General features: G+C 39.8%; 1 protein-coding gene across 4 annotated transcripts in view; it reads right to left on the reverse strand.

Moving 5' to 3' along the window:
• The window catches only part of USP37 (ubiquitin specific peptidase 37), a 121,021-nt gene that overhangs the window by 41,420 nt on the left and 60,266 nt on the right, over positions 1-19,335 (reverse strand). For all 4 annotated transcript variants that reach the window (XM_026454735.2, XM_026454737.1, XM_026454734.1 and 1 more), the window contains 4 exons: positions 19,164-19,325; positions 8,396-8,527; positions 8,113-8,236; positions 5,774-5,964 (listed from right to left, as the gene is read on the reverse strand). In XM_026454735.2, coding sequence (XP_026310520.1) covers positions 5,774-5,964; positions 8,113-8,236; positions 8,396-8,527; positions 19,164-19,325 — 609 coding nt within the window. The remainder of the gene's footprint in view (positions 1-5,773; positions 5,965-8,112; positions 8,237-8,395; positions 8,528-19,163; positions 19,326-19,335) is intronic.

Below are 19,335 nucleotides of genomic sequence, written 5' to 3' on the forward strand. Positions count from 1 at the left end.
TAAATAAATAAATAAATAAATAAATAAATAAATAAATAAATAAATAAATAAAAATATAAATAAATAAATATTATTCTACATGTTCTTTATGTGCATATGTGGATACTTCTATTAGGCAGCAGAATGATTTAGTTATCAAATATATTTTTTATAGAATTTAAAAACGTGAGCTCAGAGATTAAAACACCATACTCAATTTACCTAGAAGCAAATTTCTTTTAAATAGTTGTAGCTGACTGTTTTTCATTTTGTCTTATCAATACTTTAGGTAATATTCATATTTCTACCCTAATTCCCTACTGTTACAGCTAAAGACTGAAAAACATTAAGAGTATATTTGTCTTTCGTTCAACAAACATTCACTGAGTGCCTCTCTCACAGGTAGAATTCTAAGGTGACCCTTGACTTTGTATATTTCTGTCCCCTTTGAGTGTGGGTAGAACCAACCTGTGATAATTATGAGCTACGACACCTATGATGATGTTATTTTACCTAGCCCAAAGGAATTTTGCAGACATCATTAAGGTTACTAATCTTAACTTTGAATGAATCAAAAACGAGATCATCTGAATGGGTCAGATACAATCATATGAGCCCTTTTGTTTGTTTTTGAGACAGGCTCTTGCTCTGTTGTCCAGGCTGGAGAGCAGTGGCATGACCACAGCTCACTGCAGCCTCAACCTCCCAGGCTCAAGCAATCCTCCCACCTTAGCCTCCCAAACAGCATGGTGTGCACCACCATGTCTGGCTAATTTTTAAACTTTTTGTAGAGAAGGGGGTATCACTATGTTGTCAGGACTGGTCTCGAACACCTAGATTCAAGTGATCCTCTTGCCTCAGCCTCCCAAAGTGCTGGGATTACAGGCATGAGCCACCATGCTCGGCCCATATGAGCCCTTTAAATCTGGGTCTAGAGGACAGAAAGAGAAGTCTGAAGTCAGAAAGATGTATACTGTCTGCTAGCCTGGAAAAAAGCAAACAGCACTGTTGTGAAGTGCCTATGAGGGTGCCATGTGGCAAGGATCTGTAGGCAGCCTTTAGGAAATGAGTGGTTCTAGCGGACAGCTAGCAAGAAAATGAGGATCTCAGTCCTACAACCATAGGATCTGAATTCTACCCATGACCTTAATGAGACAGAAGAGGAACCTGGGCTCCAAATGACAGCACAGGCAGTAATACCTTCATTTCAGTCTTATGATACTCTGAGCTGAGAACTCAGCCATACTGTGCTTAGTTTTCTAACCTACAGAGCTGGGATGAATAAATGGGTGTTGTTCTAAGCTAATATGTTTGAAGCAATTTCTTACATAGCACTGAAAACCTAACAGAGCCTCCTATATGCCAGAAAATGTTCTAGGCATTGGGGTGATAGCAGTGAATAAACCAAGGCAAAAATGCCTCCTCTCACGAAGCCATCATTATACTAGGAGAGAGAGACAATGAAATTGACACTAGTAAAACATACAGTATGTTAGATAGTGATACATGTAAGGAGGAAATACATAGTAGGGAAGAGGAAAATGAAAGATCAGAGCACAGTATCTGATAGGGTGGCAAGAAAACACATCACTGAGCAAATGGCCTTTATGTAAAGATCTGGAAAAGTGAGGGCACTACCTAAATGAGAATATGGGGCCAGGTGTGGGGGCTAGTGCCTGTAATCCCGGCATTTTGGGAGGCTGAGGTGGGAAGTTGGCTTGAGCCCACAAATTTCAGACCAGCCTGGGCAACATTGGAAAACCCAATCTCTACAAAAAATAAAAAACATTAGCCAGGCATGGTGGTGCGCACCTGTAGTCCCAGCTACTTGGGAGGCTACGGCGGGAGGATTGCTTGAGCTAGAGAAGTTGAGGGTGCAGTGAGCTGTGACTGAGCCATTACACTCCAGCCTGGGTGACAAAGCAAGACTCTGTCTCAGAAATAAATCAGCAATTAAATAAAAACAAAAATAAGAATTTTGGGAAAGAGAATTCAAAATAGAGGAAACGGTAAGTACAAAGACTCTAAGGCACTATGATCCTGGTATTTTTGAACAAAAGCAAGGAAGCTCACTTCGTTAAAATAGAAAGAACAAGGGAAAAGTGTGACAGAAGATGAAGTCAGAGAGTTAACAGAGATGGGGATGGGGTGCTGAGAGGCAGATTACATGAGGTTATACAAGTCATAGGTTTTTTAATTGTATGAGCAGAAGGCTGACATGAACTAACTTCCATTTTAAATGGATTGCTTTGGCTTATGTGTTTAAAACAGACTGCAGAAACATGGTAAATAATTTAAAAGATGCTGCAACACTTCAAACAAGAGGTGATAATGGCTTGGTGTAGGGTAGTGGCAATGAAAGTGATAAAAAGAGGTCACATTCTGGATGTATTTCCAAGGTACAGCTGAAAGGACTTGCAGACATATGAGATGTCAGGTTTGAGAAAAAGAAATACAAAGCTGGGCACAGTGGCTTACGCCTATAAACTCCAGCAATCTGGGAGGCCAAGGTGGGAAGGTTGCTTGAGGCCAGTTCAAGACCAGCCTGGGCAACACAGTGAGAGCCCATCTCTAGAAAAAATTAAAAAATTAGCTGGGCGTGGTGGCATGTGCCTGTAGTCATAGCTACTCAAGATGCTGAGGTGGGAAGGATTGCTTAAGTTCAGGAATTAGGAGGCTAAAGTAAGCTATGACTGCGCCACTGCACTCCAGCCTGGGTGACAAAGCAAGACTCTGTCTTCAAAAAAAATTTTTTCCCCCCATAATCAAGAATATATTATTAATGCACGGAATTTCCTTACATTAATTAAAAAGCGGTCAGTTTAAACTGCAATAGTTTTTTTAAAAAAGTACATTTGCCAAACTGGCCAAACAAACCTATAGCAAGATGGGGCAAAGGATAAACACACAAAATTACAACCCAAAGTGTAATGTGTGTGGAATCTTCCTTCAGCCAGAAACTACTTTGTGTTAGAGAACTGTCCTAAATAAAATTACTAATGAAGCAACAGAACCCTATCCCCACCTAGCTGGCACATCCTGCCCAGTCTAGCCACCTGGTGTACCTATATCCCATAATCCATGCCACTTATTGCACTGATTCACATACTTCAACTGTATATCCAACATCTGGGTGCTATACAATTAGAGTGCCTAACACCACTGACACACTGTAGAAGCCAACTACTCTGATATGGCCTTCTTTTTTTGGAGATGGAGTCTTGCTCTGTCACCCAGGCTAGAGTGCAATGGCATAACCTCAGCTTACTATAACCACCTCCTCCCAGGTTAAAGCAATTGTCCTGCCTCAGCCTCCCTAGTAGCTGGGACTACAGGCATGCACCACCACACCTGGCTAATTTTTGTATTTTTAGTGAAGACGGGTTTTTGCCATGTTGGCCAGACTGGTCTCAAAGTCCTGACCACAGATGATCTGCACACCTCGACCTCCCAAAGTGTTGGGATTATAGGCGTGAGCCACCACGCCCAGCCTGATATGTCCTCCTTTCTTCTGTGTTGCCTGAATGATCCCACTGCCCAGCTCTCCAGACCTGACAGAGAGCTGGTGGACTGCCTGTGGTCATTTTCAACGGCGGCAACTTAAATTCTGCTATAAAAAAAATTTGAATGGTACTCCCACAATTCAATGAAATAATAACTGAAAACTTTGCCTCTCACTTTGACTTGCACAAATTTTATCTGGAAGGTGCATTAGAATGAAGGGATAAATGGCTATTATATTATTAACTGCTGTTGGACTTTCTAGCTTTTATAAGCTGAACCATACTTGCAAGATCTGGATGTTTTCTTTAGAAAACCATTTATCCACTAGGGGGAAAAGAATGATGAAGTCATGAACGAAAGCAAGCAGTATCAAAGACTACTGATGCAAAACTCTCTTTACTAAAATTCTAGTTAAAAATGCTAGAGGCCGGGCGCAGTGGCTCAAGCCTGTAATCTCAGCATTTTGGGAGGCCGAGACGGGTGGATCACGAGGTCAGGAGATCGAGACCATTCTGGCTAACACGGTGAAACCTTGTCTCTACTAAAAAAATACAAAAAACTAGCCGGGCGTGGCGGCAGGCGCCTGTAGTCCCAGCTACTCGGGAGGCTGAGGCGGGAGAATGGCGTAAACCCAGGAGGCGGAGCTTGCAGTGAGCTGAGATTCGGCCACTGCACTCCAGCCTGGGCGACAGAGCGAGACTCCGTCTCAAAAAAAAAAGAAAAAAAAGAATGCTAGAATGTTACAGCTGGAAAAGATGTCAGTGAACACTATCATTTTGAGCAGCCTGAGAAAAATAGATATGGAGGACAGAAAATTGGAGAATCAATATGGATTTTGAATATTTCTGAAGAAAATTCCAGAATGGAAGAGAAGCAGTATTTAGAGAACAGTTTTCTAGAGCTGGAGAAAATCCCAAAGCTTCTGATGAAAAGGCTCTACCATATTAAGGCAAAAGTAACAAAAAGTGTTAATAACTAGATGTAAACTAGTGAAACTGTGAATTTCAAGAATACCACAGATTTTCAGGAAGAAAAAGAAAAAATTCCCACAAAGTCAGGTTTCTTATGAGTGGCACAGAGTAACAGGATATGACAGGGCAGTATACTTAATATGTTGATGAGTAAAGACTACGTGTGAGTCAGTAATTCTGCATTAAGTCATGTGTGAAAGTCACAGAAATAATTCTCTCTTATATAGAGACTGTGAAGAATTACATTGTATTGGAAAAAAATCTATTCAGAGATGTACTATAGATGACTAGAAGATTAGTCAAAGTGAAATATTTTAAAGTGATGTGCAGGCTATAGAAATCCTGGTAAGTATGGAAATTAATTTAATGTAGAAAGTAAGTGTGGATAATTACTGTAAATATGGTTGAAAAACATTGCAAAGGTAAAAATAATTCAAATTCGGATCTATTTTGTAAAAAAAATTTTTAGTAAAAATAATGTGGGGTTCAACCAAAAAAGCAAGTAATAAGGTGTGTTTTTTTTTGTGACAAAGAAAAACAAATATTCCCAAACAATTCAATATTCTACACTGGAAAAGATGTAGAATGAAAAAAATAAAACCACAGATCAAAATTAAGTGTTTAGTCAATACTAAAGCATGTAATAAAGTATTTAAATTTTCCTCAGTTCTCACTCCACCAAGCATTTTTGTTTTGTTTTGTTTTTTTGAGATAGGGTTTTGTTTTGTTGCCCAAGCCGGAGTGCAGTGGCGTTATCATGGCTTACTGCAGCCTCAACTTACAGTGTTCAAGCAATCCTCCCACTTCAGCCTTCCAAGTAGCTGGGATTATAGGTGTGCATCACCACACCTGCCTAATTTTTGTATATTTTGTAGAGATGGGGTTTCCCCATACTGCCCAGGCTGGTTTTGAACTCCCGGGCTCAAACAATCTGCCCACCTCATCCTCCCAGAGTGTTGGGATTACAGGCATGAGCCACTGTGCCCAGCCTAAGCATTTCCATAGAAAGATAAAGATTTCAAAAAAAAAAAAAAAAGGCTGATATAATCTGTTGGTTTATATTTCCCTATGACATAGAAAGGAAGATGAGATAAAAATTCATTACTCAGGAGGCTGAGGTAGGAGGATCACTTGATCCCAGGAGATCTAGGCTGCAATGAGCTGGGGTTGCGCCACTGCACCCCAGAGCCTAGGTGACTGTGTGAGACCCTGTCTTAACAACAGAAAAGAATTCATGGCATCTGGTATGTCATAGGAGAGTTTTAATCACTTGCCATAAAGAAGTAAAAAGGGAAAATCATTTCTTAGACACTACTTACGCTTTACAAATGATAGAGTGCTGAACCTCAAACTCCAAATTAGTAATAACAGGGCAAGTGTATACTCTGGTAGCTGAAATATCTGGTGAATTTTCTTCTCCAGAAATAGGTTCAGTCTTCCAAGTTTTATTTAATTTTTCCATATCTTCTTTCAACTGGTCCAAACACTGACTTAAAAATTCATGAGCATCCTAATAAGACAGCAATATCTTTAATCAGAAAAAAACATTTCTAGTCACAATAGCTCATTGAGGCCGGGTGTTGTGCCTCATACCTATAATTCCAGCACTCTGGAAGGCTAAGGCAGGTGGATCACTTGAGGTCAGGAGTTCGAGACCAGCCTGGCCAACATGGTGAAACGCCATCTTTATTAAAAATATAAAAATAGGCCAGGTGCAGTGGCTAAAGCCTGTAATCCCAGCACTTCGGGAGGCCGAGACGGGCAGATCACAAGGTCAGGAGATTGAGACCATCCTGGCTAACCCGGTGAAACCTCGTCTCTACTAAAAAATGCAAAAAACTAGCCGGGCGAGGTGGCAGGCGCCTGTAGTCCCAGCTACTCGGGAGGCTGAGGCAGGAGAATGGCGTAAACCCGAAAGGCGGAGCTTGCAGTGAGCCGAGATCCGGCCACTGCACTCCAGTTTGGGTGACAAAGCGAGACTCCATCTCTTAAAAAAATAATAATAATAAAAATAAAAAAATAAAAATAAAAATAAAAAAATAAATATAAATATAAGGCAGGTGTAGTGGCGGTCCCTATAATCCCAGCTACTTGGGAGGCTGAGGCAGAAAAATCACTTGAACCCAGGAGGCGGAGGTTACAGTGAGCCAAGATCGCATCATTATATTCCAGTTTGGGTGACAGAGCAAGATTCCGTCTCAAAAGAAGAGAAAAAACCAACAACAAAAAACAAAACAAACAAAAAATAATAGCTTATTAACATTATAATTTAATAAGCGAAAGCCCTTGGAAGTCAGTGACATATGTGAACAACATCGGGTTTATTCTTATAAGAATTTGGGGGGCTACATATTTTGTGAATAAAAACAAATGACAGATTATATATTCTTAATAATTTTATCAGTTGCATTGACATGAATGAATGAGTAACTCCTCACTTTGTTAAAAAAGGTAATTTTTGCAGCGAACACAGTCCAGGTCCTTGCACTGGTAAACCAAATCTATATATTAAAATATGGTACAATACATAGAAGAGTCACATTTAGTCTTACTACAACTCCTTAGGTTTTTCTTCTTTCCTTCTTTTTTTTTTTGAGACGGATTTTCGCTCTTGTCACACAGGCTGGAGTACAATGGCACAATCTCGGCTCACTGCAGCCTCCGCCTCCAGGGTTCAACCGATTATCCTGCATCAGCCTCCCAAGTAGCTGGGATTATAGACATGTAACGTCATACCCAGCTAATTTTTTTGTATTTTTAGTAGAGATGGGGTTTCACCTCCTCAGTCAGGCTGGTCTGGAACTCCTGACCTCAGATGATCCACCCGCCTCGGCCTCCCAAAGTGCTAGGATTACAGGCATGAGCTACCATACTCAGCCTCTCCTCAGGTTTTTCAATCTATAATGAACACACATACACCAATCTTGTTTTAAAATAAAAATCAAGAAACACACTAAAATCATGTCAAGTTCCATGATTTCTGAAATGTTATTTTTTAATTTTAATTTTAATTATTTTGAGACGGAGTCTTGCCCTGTAGCCCAGGTTGGAGTGTAATGGTGTAATCTCAGCTCACTGCAACCTCTGCCTCCCAGGTTCAAGAGATTCTTCTGCCTCAGCCTCCTGAGTAGCTGGGATTACAGGTGTGTGCCACCACGCCCAGCTAAGTTTTTTTTTAATCTTTAGTAGAGACAAGGTTTCACCATGTTGGCCAGGCCGGTCTCGAACTCCTGACCTCGTGATCCACCCGCCTCGGCCTCCCCAAGTGCTAGGATTACAGGCATGAGCCACCGCACCCGGCCTATTTTATTTATTTTTATAAATATTTATTTATTTTTTGAGATGGAGTCTTGTTCTGTCACCCAGGCTGTAGTGCAGTGGTATGATCTTGGCTCACAACTTCTGCCTCCTGGGTTCAAGTAATTCTCCTGCCTCAGCCTCCCGAGTAGCTGGGATTACAGGTGCATGCCACCACAACTGGCTAATTTTTGTATTTTTAGTAGAGACAGGGTTTCGCCATGTTGGCCAGGCTAGTCTCAAACTCCTGACCTCAGTCACCTCAGGTGACCTGCCCACCTAGGCCTCCCAAAGTGCTGGGATTACAGACATGAGCCACCATGTCAGGTCTCTGAAATGTTTTAAAACAATTAATACTCACATTCTGCATATAACCAGAGAATCTCTCTGCTGTAGCTGAAATGGCATTTTTAACCTTCTTGAGTAAATCCTTTTTGGTCTCTGAATTACAGATATCTTTTTTAACAAGCAAGTGTGCAAAGCGTCTGGTAAAACAAAAAACACAAAGTTAGCATGACATGGCGTGATATTTTAAAGAATAATTACTAATAACGGCACAGAAAATTTTTGAGTGTCTAAAATTCCATTATTCTATAATCAATGAAGTAAAAGGTTACTACATAAGTACAGTACATAATGATTACCTGATAAGTGCATTGAGTGGAATTTTCTTCCATGGGATACCTTGTTTAAGCAAGTCATTTGCAAATGACTGGAGTGAAAACAGAGATTGTAGAATAGCATTCATATAGCAGGTATTTCCCAAATTGGAGAAGCTGAAAATTAAAGAAATAGTGCTTTAGAAGGCAACAGGAATTCCTAAAGTATGTTCAGTATAGTAGGAGTTCTCCACTTTAACATGTTTCAGAATCACCTGGAGGGCTTGTTAAACAACATATTACTGGACCCTAACCCCAAGGTTTCTGATGCAGTATGTTTGGATACAAATGTTTCCAAAAAAAGAAGGCACAAAAATGTCCATTTCTGACAAGTTACTAGATCATGTTGATGCTGCTGGTCTGGGGACTGTACTTTGAGAACCACTGCATTATGACATTATAATAACAGGCCAGGCGTGGTGGCTCACGCCTGTAATCCAAGCGCTTTGGGAGGCTGCGGCAGGCAGATCACTTGAGGTCAGGAGTTTGAGACCAGCCTGGCCAATATAGTGGAACACTGTTTCTACTAAAAACACAAAAATTAGTCAGGCGTGGTGGTATGCGCCTGTAATCGCAGCTACTTGGAGGCTGAGGCAGGAGAATTACTTAAACCCAGGAGGCGGAGGTTGCAGTGAGCCGAGATTGTGCCACTGCACTCCAGCCTCAGCAACAGAGTGAGACTCTGTCTCAACTCAAAATAAATAAATAAATAAATAAATAAATAAAAACTTAGTTTGATCTAATGGAAAAGTAAACATTTTCAAAATGAATGCTAAACATGACATGACTGGGGGCTTACCTAAAGTGCTATTCGTTCTTACTTATAATTTATTTTTTTCACTTAAATATAACTTATTCATTTCTCTGAAAATGAATGCTCAGAAAAGGAACTACTGGGTCATAGAATATATGTGTTTAGGTACTGCCAAACCGTTTTCCTAAGTACAAACATATTTTAAAAACTTTTTATGTTGGGCACAATGGCTAATGCCTATAATCCCAGAACTTCGGGAGGCCGAGGCAGGTGGATCACAAGGTCAGGAGATGGATACCATCCTGGCTAACATGGTGAAACCCCGTCTCTACTAAAAATACAAAAAATTAGCTGGGCGTGGAGGCACGTGCCTGTAGTCCCAGCTACTTGGGAGGCTGAGGCAGGAAAATCGCTTGAACCCAGGAGGCAGAGGGTGCAGTGAGCCGAGATCACGCCACTGCACTCAAGCCTGGGCAACACAGTGAGACTACGTTTTTTAAAAAACAAACAAACACTTTTTATTTAGAAATAAATTTAGACTTCCAGAAAAGATGCAAAAATCTTTACCCATATTCACCAACTATCATACTTCTGTAACATGCACTTCATCACTTAATATCCCTCTCTAGATATTTTTCTGAAATCATTTCAGAGTAAGTTGCATTTATTAAACCCCTTTAGTTCCAAATACTTTAGTGTGTATTTCATACGACCATTCTTATAAATAACCAGAGTACAGTTAATTTAACTGTACAACATCAGTAAATTTAACACTGATACAATATTCTATCTAATATACGTTCCTTAATTCCATTTTGTCAATTGATCTAAGGTTCTTTATGGCTTTTTTTCCCTCACTTACGTACAAGATTCAGTCCAGGATCACATGATGTTTTCATGTCTCTTTAGTTTTCTTTAATCTGGAGTAAGTCCTCAGCTTTCTCTTACATGACACTGACATTTTTGAAGAACACAGTTCTCCCTACCCCTGGGTTGTTTTATTTTTGTTTTTGAGACAGGGTCTTGCTCTGTTGTCCTGGCTGGAGTGTGGTGGTGTGATCACGGCTTACTGCAGCCTCAACCTCCCAGGCTGGAGCAATCCTCCTACCTCAGCTCCCCCACTACAAGTGTGTACCACTATGCCTGGGTAATTTTTTAATTTTTGTAGACACGGATCTCACTATGTTGCCTAGGCTGGTATTGAACTCCAGGGCTCAAGCAATCCTCCTTCCTTGGCCTCCCAAAGTGCTGGGATTACAGGCATGAACCATTGCACCCAGGCTGTTTTTTTCTTTTCTTTTTTTTTTTTTTTTGAGACAAGAGTCTTGCTCTGTTGCCCAGGCTGGAGTGCAGTGGCATGATCTCAGTTCACTGCAACCTCTAACTCCTGGGTTCAAGCAAGTCTCTTGCCTCAGCCTCCCAAATAACTAGGGTGACAGGCATGTGCCACCACACCCAGCTAATTTTTGTATTCATTTATTTTTTTTGAGACGGAGTCTTGCTCCGTCACCCAGGCTGGAGTGCAATGGTGTGATCTTGACTTACTGTAACTTCTGTCTTCCAGGTTCAAGCAATTCTCCTGCCTGAGCCTCCCGAGTAGCTGGGATTACAGGCGTGCACCACCAGGTCTGGCTAGTATTTTGTATTTTTGGTAGAGGTTTCCTTATGTTGACCAGGTTTGTCTTGAACTCCTGACCTCAAGTGATCCACCCGCCTTTGCCTCCCAAAGTGTTGAGATTACAGGCATGAGCCACCATGCCCAGCTTATATTTTTAATAGAGAGGGTGTTTCCCCATGTTGACCAGGCTGGTCTCGAACTCCTGATATCAAGTGATTCACCTGCCTCGGCCTCCCAGAGTGCTGGGATTACAGGCATGAGATACCTCACCTGACCTAGCCTTATTTTTAATAGAACGTCCCTCATACTGGGTTTGCTGTTTTCTCATGATAAGATTCAGCCCAAACTGGAAGAGCACACAAGCAAACAGTGATACCATGTCATCTTTTTTTTTTTTTTTTTTTGAGAGCTTGTTTGGAGGTTCTAGCAGGGGAGTGCAGCTACTTGTATACCCTTGACTGAAGACCAGTCCTCCTCTATTGGGGATGGTCATCCTCTTTGACTGAGCAAGCAGGTTTGGGATGGACGCACATGGGGTGGTGAGGGAGGAAAGGGATACCCGCCGAGCCAGTCAGATCAGCCAAATCAACCCTGGGGGTGGACAATGGGGTGACAGAGGTCACAGCCAGATCGCCCTCACATCCAATCCTTTTTTTTTTTTTTTGAGAGGGTCTCATTCTGTTGCCCAGGCTGGAGCATAGTGGCACAATCTTGGCTCCCTGCAGCCTCGACCTTCCTGGACTGAGATGATCCTCCCACCTCAGTTTCCTGAGTAGCTGAGACTACAAATGCACACCATCATGCCAGGCTAATTTGGCATTTTTTTGTAGAGACAGAATTTCATCATGTTACCCAGGCTGGTTTTGAACTCCTGGGCTCAAGCAATCTGCCTGCCTTGACCTCCCAAAGTGCTGAGATTACAGGTGTGAACCACATGTCTAGTGGATACTGTATCCTAAGGGCATTACATCCAGGAATACATGATATTCCTGTGTTGCCCATGGGTGATGTCAATTTTGAGTACCTGAGAGAACTACTGTTTTTGCTTCTGCCTATGAGGAAGTATGAGAGTCTGGAATTACCTTCCTACTATAAACAATGAGAAAACTGGACAAAATAGAGAAAATAGCTATTTGCAGATACCAGACAAAAGGTAACACAAAACAGTGATCCATAAGAGAAGGAAAATAAATGATGTGAGCCCTACTATTACCCAGATTTTCTGTCTGGAGGCAATTTGTGAACTGCAATTCAGGGAGCACACAAACAGAACCCAGAAATCTTACCAAGTTGAGCTAAGAGAAACGAGTTCGAAAAGCTGAGGTTGCTGAGATTTCTGGGACAGAGTATTTGAGAGGAGGGAACTGAGCAAAGGAAAAGCTCCAGAAATCTGCATAGCGGTCTGCTTGAATATTTGGCTGAATACCAACCTGTGTATGCAGAGTGAAACTCAGTCTTCTTGACACTGTCAAGAACAACTTCAAGGAAAAGAATGTTTACTGTGGAGCTATTGGCCAAACAACTCCCAGAACTCATGCAGGGACTAAAATTCCACCAGTGTGAATTTCCACCAGTCAGAATAGCGAGACCTAGATGAATTCACAGTGTTAACAGAGACCCCAAACGAACTATGCTTTAGGAAAGGAAGCAAATTAGCCTTAGAGTAAAGGACACTCTATATTCAAAAAGAACTTAAGCAGATCACACAGCTGAGAAAGAAGAAAAAAAAAAAACAGAAATGAAAAAGAAGAACTTAAACTGGAGTTTCAAAACAATCAAAACCACCACTGCAGACAAGGATATTAAAATGACTACTTAAAATATGCTCTACATGATCAAGAATGGAAAGGAAATCATAAACATAATGAGAAAAGTAGAAGATTTTTTAATGACTCAAATTAAACTTCTAGAGATGAAAACCGCAATATTTAAAATGAAAATTTCACTTGATGGGATTAATAGCATATTAGACACTGTAGAAGGAAATATCAGTGAACCTGAAGACACAGCAACAGAACAGATTCCCACTAACCTGTGGGACGATATCAAATACGATTATATTTATATCAAATATAATTGGAATCCAGAGGGGAGAAGAGTCAGAAAAAAAATCTGAAAAAAATCTATAAAAACATTCAAAATCTGATAGAAACCCACAGATCCAAGAAGCTCAACAAATCCCAAGTAAGATAAACACGAATCAAAATGAAGCCCATCAAAATAAAACTGCTAAAAATTAGCAACAAAGAGAAAATCTTGAAAAGCAGTCAGAAAAAAACTGTCTCAGCATCTTCAGGGAAAAAGATTAAATCACTTACAAGTGCAGAAGAATTAGACTGGCATCTTATTTCTGAAAAGCAAATACAAAGCAAGGTAACAGTAAAGTAGCATTATAAGAAACCCAAGGAAAGAAAGCATGACCCAAGGATTTTGGGTCCGAACTATTTTTCAAGTATTCAAGCTAGAGATAACATTTTGAATATGCAAGAACTAGGGAAACAAAGTACATAATTGTAAAGTTAAGACTAAAACAAGATTAAGACCATAGGCTTCTAGTCAGAAATTATACAAAACAGAAGACAAAGAAAAGATATCTTTAAAATACTGAAAGAAACACGCTATCAAGTTAGAGTTCTATATAAGCTAGATTCCTAGATCCAATGGAAATATCTTTTAAAATTAAAAGCAAAATCCTTTTCCTGACAAACAAAATCTGAGAATACTTGCTGCCAGGAGACATGCACTGTAAGAAATGTTAAAACGACATTCTTCATGCAGAAGGAAAAATGATACCAGATAGAAACTCGGATCTGCACAAAACAATAAAGAGCACTTAAAATGGGAAATCATGTGGGAAAATACAAAATACATTTCTGTCTCATGTTTTAATTTCTTTAAATACTACTAGACTGTTTAAAGTAAAAAAAATAACACCAAATAATACACTTTAAATAGGTAACTACATGGTACATGAATTAGTAAGGCTGTAAAAAAGACATAACTACGTATTGTGGGATGTGTAACATACATAGAAGTAAAATGGGCTGGGCACGGTGGCTCATGCCTGTAATCCCAACACTCTGGGAGGCCGAGGCGGGCAGATCACTTGAGGTCGGGACTTCGAGACCAGTTTGACCAATATGGAGAAACCCTGTCTCTACTAACTCTACTAAAAATACAAAATCAGCCAGGCATGGTAGCGCATGCCTATAATCCCAGCTACTCTGCAGGCTGAGGCAGGAGAATTGCTTGAACCTGGGAGGCAGAGGCTGCAGTGAGCTGAGATCATGCCATTGCACTCCAGCCTAGGCAACAAGAGCAAAACTCTATCTCAAAAAAAAAGAAAAAGAAAAAGAAGTAAAATGTATGATAATAATATAAATGGTGTGGGGTGGGAGGCAATAATGGAGATAAAATGAACACAAAGGAAAGAAAGAAAAGAGAAACAAGTAACCAAGGACAGATGGAACAAATAGAAAACAATTAGCAAGATGGTGGACTTAAATTCAGCCTTATCCATAATTGTGAAAAATGTTAATGGTCTAAATAGTTCAACTATCAATTTAGACTGGATGATCTAATCATAAAAATGTGGAGTCACTATTCATATAAGACACAGTAGACTTCAGAAAAATATTATCAGGGATAAAAAGGGGCGTTTCATAACAATAGAGAAGTCAATTCATTAAGATGTAATTAATATAATCCTAAATGTGTATGTGCCAAAAAACAAAGCTATAAAATACATAAAGTAAAAACTGACAGACCTGGAAGGAGAAATATACAGGTTTCTGGCCTAACATACAAATTTCTGACCTAAGTTCTACTTTATTGGATATCAGAACTGCAGCCTCTGATTTCTTAATTGTTTTCATTAAATAATCTCTCCTTCCCTTTATTATAATACTTTTTGAATTACTGTTCTATGTATATTTCTAGTATGCAGCAGAGTTCAGTTTTGCTTTGCGAGACAGTTTTAGACTATTTTTATATTGCTGTTAACCCCTTTATCATAAATTTTTAAAACCATCTAGCCTGCCCATTTTATTATTTTATGTTAGAGACAAGGTCTTGCTCTGTCACTTAGGCTGGAGTGCATTGGTACGATCATAGCTCACTGTAACTGTAAACTCCTTGGCTCAAGCGATCCTCCAGCCTCAGTCTCCCCGGTAGCTGGGATTAAAGACATGTACCACCATGTTGGGATAATTTTTTATTTTATTTTATTATTTGTAGAGAAAGGGTCTTGCTATGTGGCCCAGGCTGGTCTTGAATTCCTAGCCTCAAGTGACCCCCCATTTTGGCCTCCCAAAGCGCTAGGATTACACATGTGGGCCACTGTGCCTGGCCTAGCCTGCCCATTTTATTTATTTATTTATTTATTTTTGTAGAGACAGGGTCTTACTATGTTGCCCAGGCTGGTCTTAAACTATCAAGCTCAAGTGATCCTTCCAACGTGGCTTCCCAAAGTGTTGGGATTACAGGCGTGAGCCACTGCACTCAGCCCATTCATTTTAAATGGTATCCTTTGACTCACACCTATTACTTTATGAAACAGTCAACTACATTATTCTACTTTCTTCCTTCTCTCTCTTTGCCCATTTTCTTTTAGTTGCAATCTTACTACTTTATCAGAAAAAAAAAAAAATTGGTGGGGAAATAGTGTCTCACTTTGTCACTCAAGCTAAAGTGCAGTGGTATGACCACAGTTCGCTGTGGCCTCGACCTCCCAGGCTCAAGCAATCCTCCCACCTCAGCCTCCCAAGCAGATGGAACTACAAGTGTGCACAACCACATTCAGCTAAATTTTTTTTTTGTATTTTTTGTAGAGACGTGGTTTTTCTGTGTTTCCCAGGCTGGTCTCGAACTCCTGAGCTCAAGTGATCTGCCTGCCTCAGACTCCCAAAGTGCTGGGATTATAGGTGTTAGCCATCATGCCCAGCTGACATAATGTTTATATACCATTCTTTTATATGTATTCTCACCATTGTTTGTCTTAGTTCTATAACTGAATACATGAAATGTTCATCATTTATGCTTTTGTCAATGTTTCTCCAGTTACTTTTGGATGCATGAAGCTCATTTTCTGTACAGTCCTCAGGAAGAGTAAATGTGTGTATAGTACTCCAAGTTCTTATAGTTCAAACTTTTTTTCTCTAGCTTGCATATTTTGACATCCTGGCTTGGCATGAAATATTTGTTTCACGCCTCCTTTCATCGAGTTTCTTGAAAATGATGTTAATGTTATCCTGCTCTGCATGATGATTTTGAGAAGTCTGATGCCAGTCTATTTCTGTTGCCCTTGTAAATTATTTCATCTTTTTGATTAAGGAACTGAGGATCTTCCTTGTCTTTAAAGTCTAATAGTTCTACTAAGATTTGTCTTGAATATTCTAGGTCAATTTTCCAGATACCTGGAAAACTCTTTCAATATATAGATTCAAGACTTTTATTTCAGTGAAGTTTTCTTGGATTATAGTTTTTTTGTTGTTTTTTTTTTTTAGGCAAGGTCTCGTTCTCTGTCTCCCAGGCTGAAATGCAGTGGACTATCACGGCTCACTGCAGCCTTGACCTCCTGGGCTCAAGCAATCCTCCTGCCCCAGTCCCCTGAGTATCTGGGACCACAGGTGCACGCCACCAAGCCCAGCTAATTTTTGTACTTTTTGTAGAGATGGGGTTTCACTATGTTGCCCAGATTGGTCTCGAATTCCTGGGCTCAAGAGATCTACCCACCTCTGCCTCCCAAAGTGATGGTATAACAGGCATGAGTCACCATGCCAGCAGGATTATAGTTTTTTAACACTACTTCTGTCTCAATGCTTTGATCTTCTTCTTCTGGGACACTAATTATATGTAATATGGGTGTATTCTTTGCCTTTTTCTAATTCAACTACTTTCTTTCTGGCTTTTTTTTTTGAGATGGAGTGTCACTCTGTCACTCAGGCTGGAGTGCAGTGGTGCAATCTCAGCTCACTGCAACCCCCACCTCCTGTGTTCAAGAAATCCTCCTGCCTCAGCCTCCTGAGTAGCTGGGATTATGGACACACGCCACCATGTCTGGCTAATTTTTGTATTTTTAGTAGAGACGGAGTTTCACCATACTGGTCAAGTTGGTCTCGAACTCCTGACCTCAGGCGATCCACCCACCTCCCAAAGTGCTAGGATTACAGGGATGAGCCACTGTGCCCGGCCCTTTCTGGTTTTTTATACTTCTTCTTTTTTTTTTTCTTTTCCGACTTTCCTTTTTAAAGCCCATTTTCATTTGAAATTATTTTCACTTGGGTATCTTCAATTTAAAACTTCATTTTCAATACACCTTTTCTTCTCCATCTTTTCTGAGTTCAAGTATTTGTCATTTCATGTATTCTTGCTTGTCCATTGTGATCCTTAGTTTGAATCTTTTTTTTTTTTTTCTTTTTGAGACAGAGTTTTGCTCAAAAATGTTATTTCTAGAGATGGGTATAGGTACTATACAGAAATGAAAGAAACACTGGAGGAGCCTAGAGCACCAAGGGTGGCAACTCACAAGGCTCTGAAAAGAGTCTGAAGGAGGTGAATAACAGAAACCACAAGTAAACTAAAAAATATACAAGAGAAGGCAATAGGAAAATGAAACAAGTAAGATCAGGGTAGACAGAGACAAAGACCCAGATGAAAAATGGTTATGAAATGGGATAGATAAGACCAATATAAAATGTTATCTGGTTAGGAGGCAGCAAGATAACTGAAGTAGAACAATTAGAATGAAGAACAAAGGAAATTAAGCATTTGACTGGAAAGTAAACATCATAGAAGAAAGAGTAGAAAAGATGAAGATTAGAGAAAGCAACAGGTAAGCAGAAAGGAGAGTGAATTGTTTTCACTGCAAATTTTATGATGTTTTCTGCAAATATATGAAGCATATAAACGACTATGAATAAGCCACTTGGCATATACCACTCATTCAAGTAATGTTGTAAGTTTAAAGCTGGTATAAAAGCAGTACTTTGAGTGAGATTAAAAACAAATAAGTTGATAGGTTATGAGAGAGCAGTCTGGTAAAAATAATTAAAAATTTCAAACTGCCTTCCGTAGTCTTAATCCTTAACAATTTTACTTCCAATATTATATCCTATAGAAAAGTTCCAACAAGCATTAAAACCATACATATGTGTATAACAATGTTCATTCTAGCTTGAATTATATTTGGAAAAAAGGGAAACCTAAATGCACACTTACGTGGTTGAAAGTTCTGTGTTAATATACAAGGGTGCCAAGATTAATGTGCAGTGAAAAAGAAACAGAGAAGCAATATAGCATAGTGATTAAGAACACAATTGGAGCACAACTGCCCGGATTTACTACTGCTGTACTACTGACTATATCACTTTGAGCAAGTTAATTAACTTTGCTAAGTCTTACTTTATTCATAAAACCAGATTGTTAATATAGCTATCTCAAAGACTTGTCGCGAAGATTTAAAAGAAAAGGCCGGGCGCGGTGGCTCAAGCCTGTAATCCCAGCACTTTGGGAGGCCGAGACGGGTGGATCACGAGGTCAGGAGATCGAGACCATCCTGGCTAACACGGTGAAACCCCGTCTCTACTAAAAAAAACATACAAAAAAACTAGCCGGGCGAGATGGTGGGCGCCTGTAGTCCCAGCTACTCGGAAGGCTGAGGCAGGAGAATGGCGTCAACCCGGGAGGCGGCGCTTGCAGTGAGCCGAGATCGCGCCACTGCACTCCAGCCTGGGCGACAGAGCGAGACTCCGTCTCAAAAAAAATAAAAAAATAAAAAAAATAAATAAATAAATGGAAAAAAATCAATTTAAACACTTAGCAGACAGTATCTGGCACACAATAAATACTTTAGGTAACAGAGCTACTGGCCAGGCACAGTGGCTCATGCTTGTTATCCCAGCACTTTGGGAGGCTGAGGAGAGAGGATTGCTTGAGGCCAGGAATTCTACCAACCTGCAACATAGTGAGGCCCCATTTCTATTAAAAAAAAAAAATTAAAAAGATAGCTACTATAATTACTACAGTTATTATACTATGATCTCCTTTTTGTGTTTAATAAATATATAACCATGAAGAAACTAGGGAAAATATATAAAAAATGTTGAAAGTATCTCAGCCGCAGAATGAAGTGTTAACGGGTTGGAAAATATACATTTTCTGCTTTAAAATGAATATTATATATATTCCAAAGTTCTAAAACTGTTTGGCGAACAGAAAAGGAAGTTAACATTACTTATGGATGTAACAAATCTTTAATAAGTGATCTAATTTCTAAATATTTTAGAACTTTAATGTGACTCCTTTAATCATGTTTTACACCAAAGCACACTTCTATTGAATCACTTTATAAAAAAGAAAGTAAAATGAAAGAATTAACCTACCCCTGCAGTTGCTGCTGTTGGTGAGAGGAAAGGGGCACTCTTGGTTTATTCCAGCCAGTGTAATCCTGGTTACACCTCAGTTTTTTAACAGAAAGAGGAGCTGGCTGAGGAAGAAATCCCAAACTTCTTTTGGCAGAGGGAGTCTGGCTTGAAACATTAGTCCTACAAAAAA

The sequence above is a fragment of the Piliocolobus tephrosceles genome, chromosome 11, assembly GCF_002776525.5.
Source record: "Piliocolobus tephrosceles isolate RC106 chromosome 11, ASM277652v3, whole genome shotgun sequence".
NCBI lineage: Eukaryota > Metazoa > Chordata > Mammalia > Primates > Cercopithecidae > Piliocolobus > Piliocolobus tephrosceles.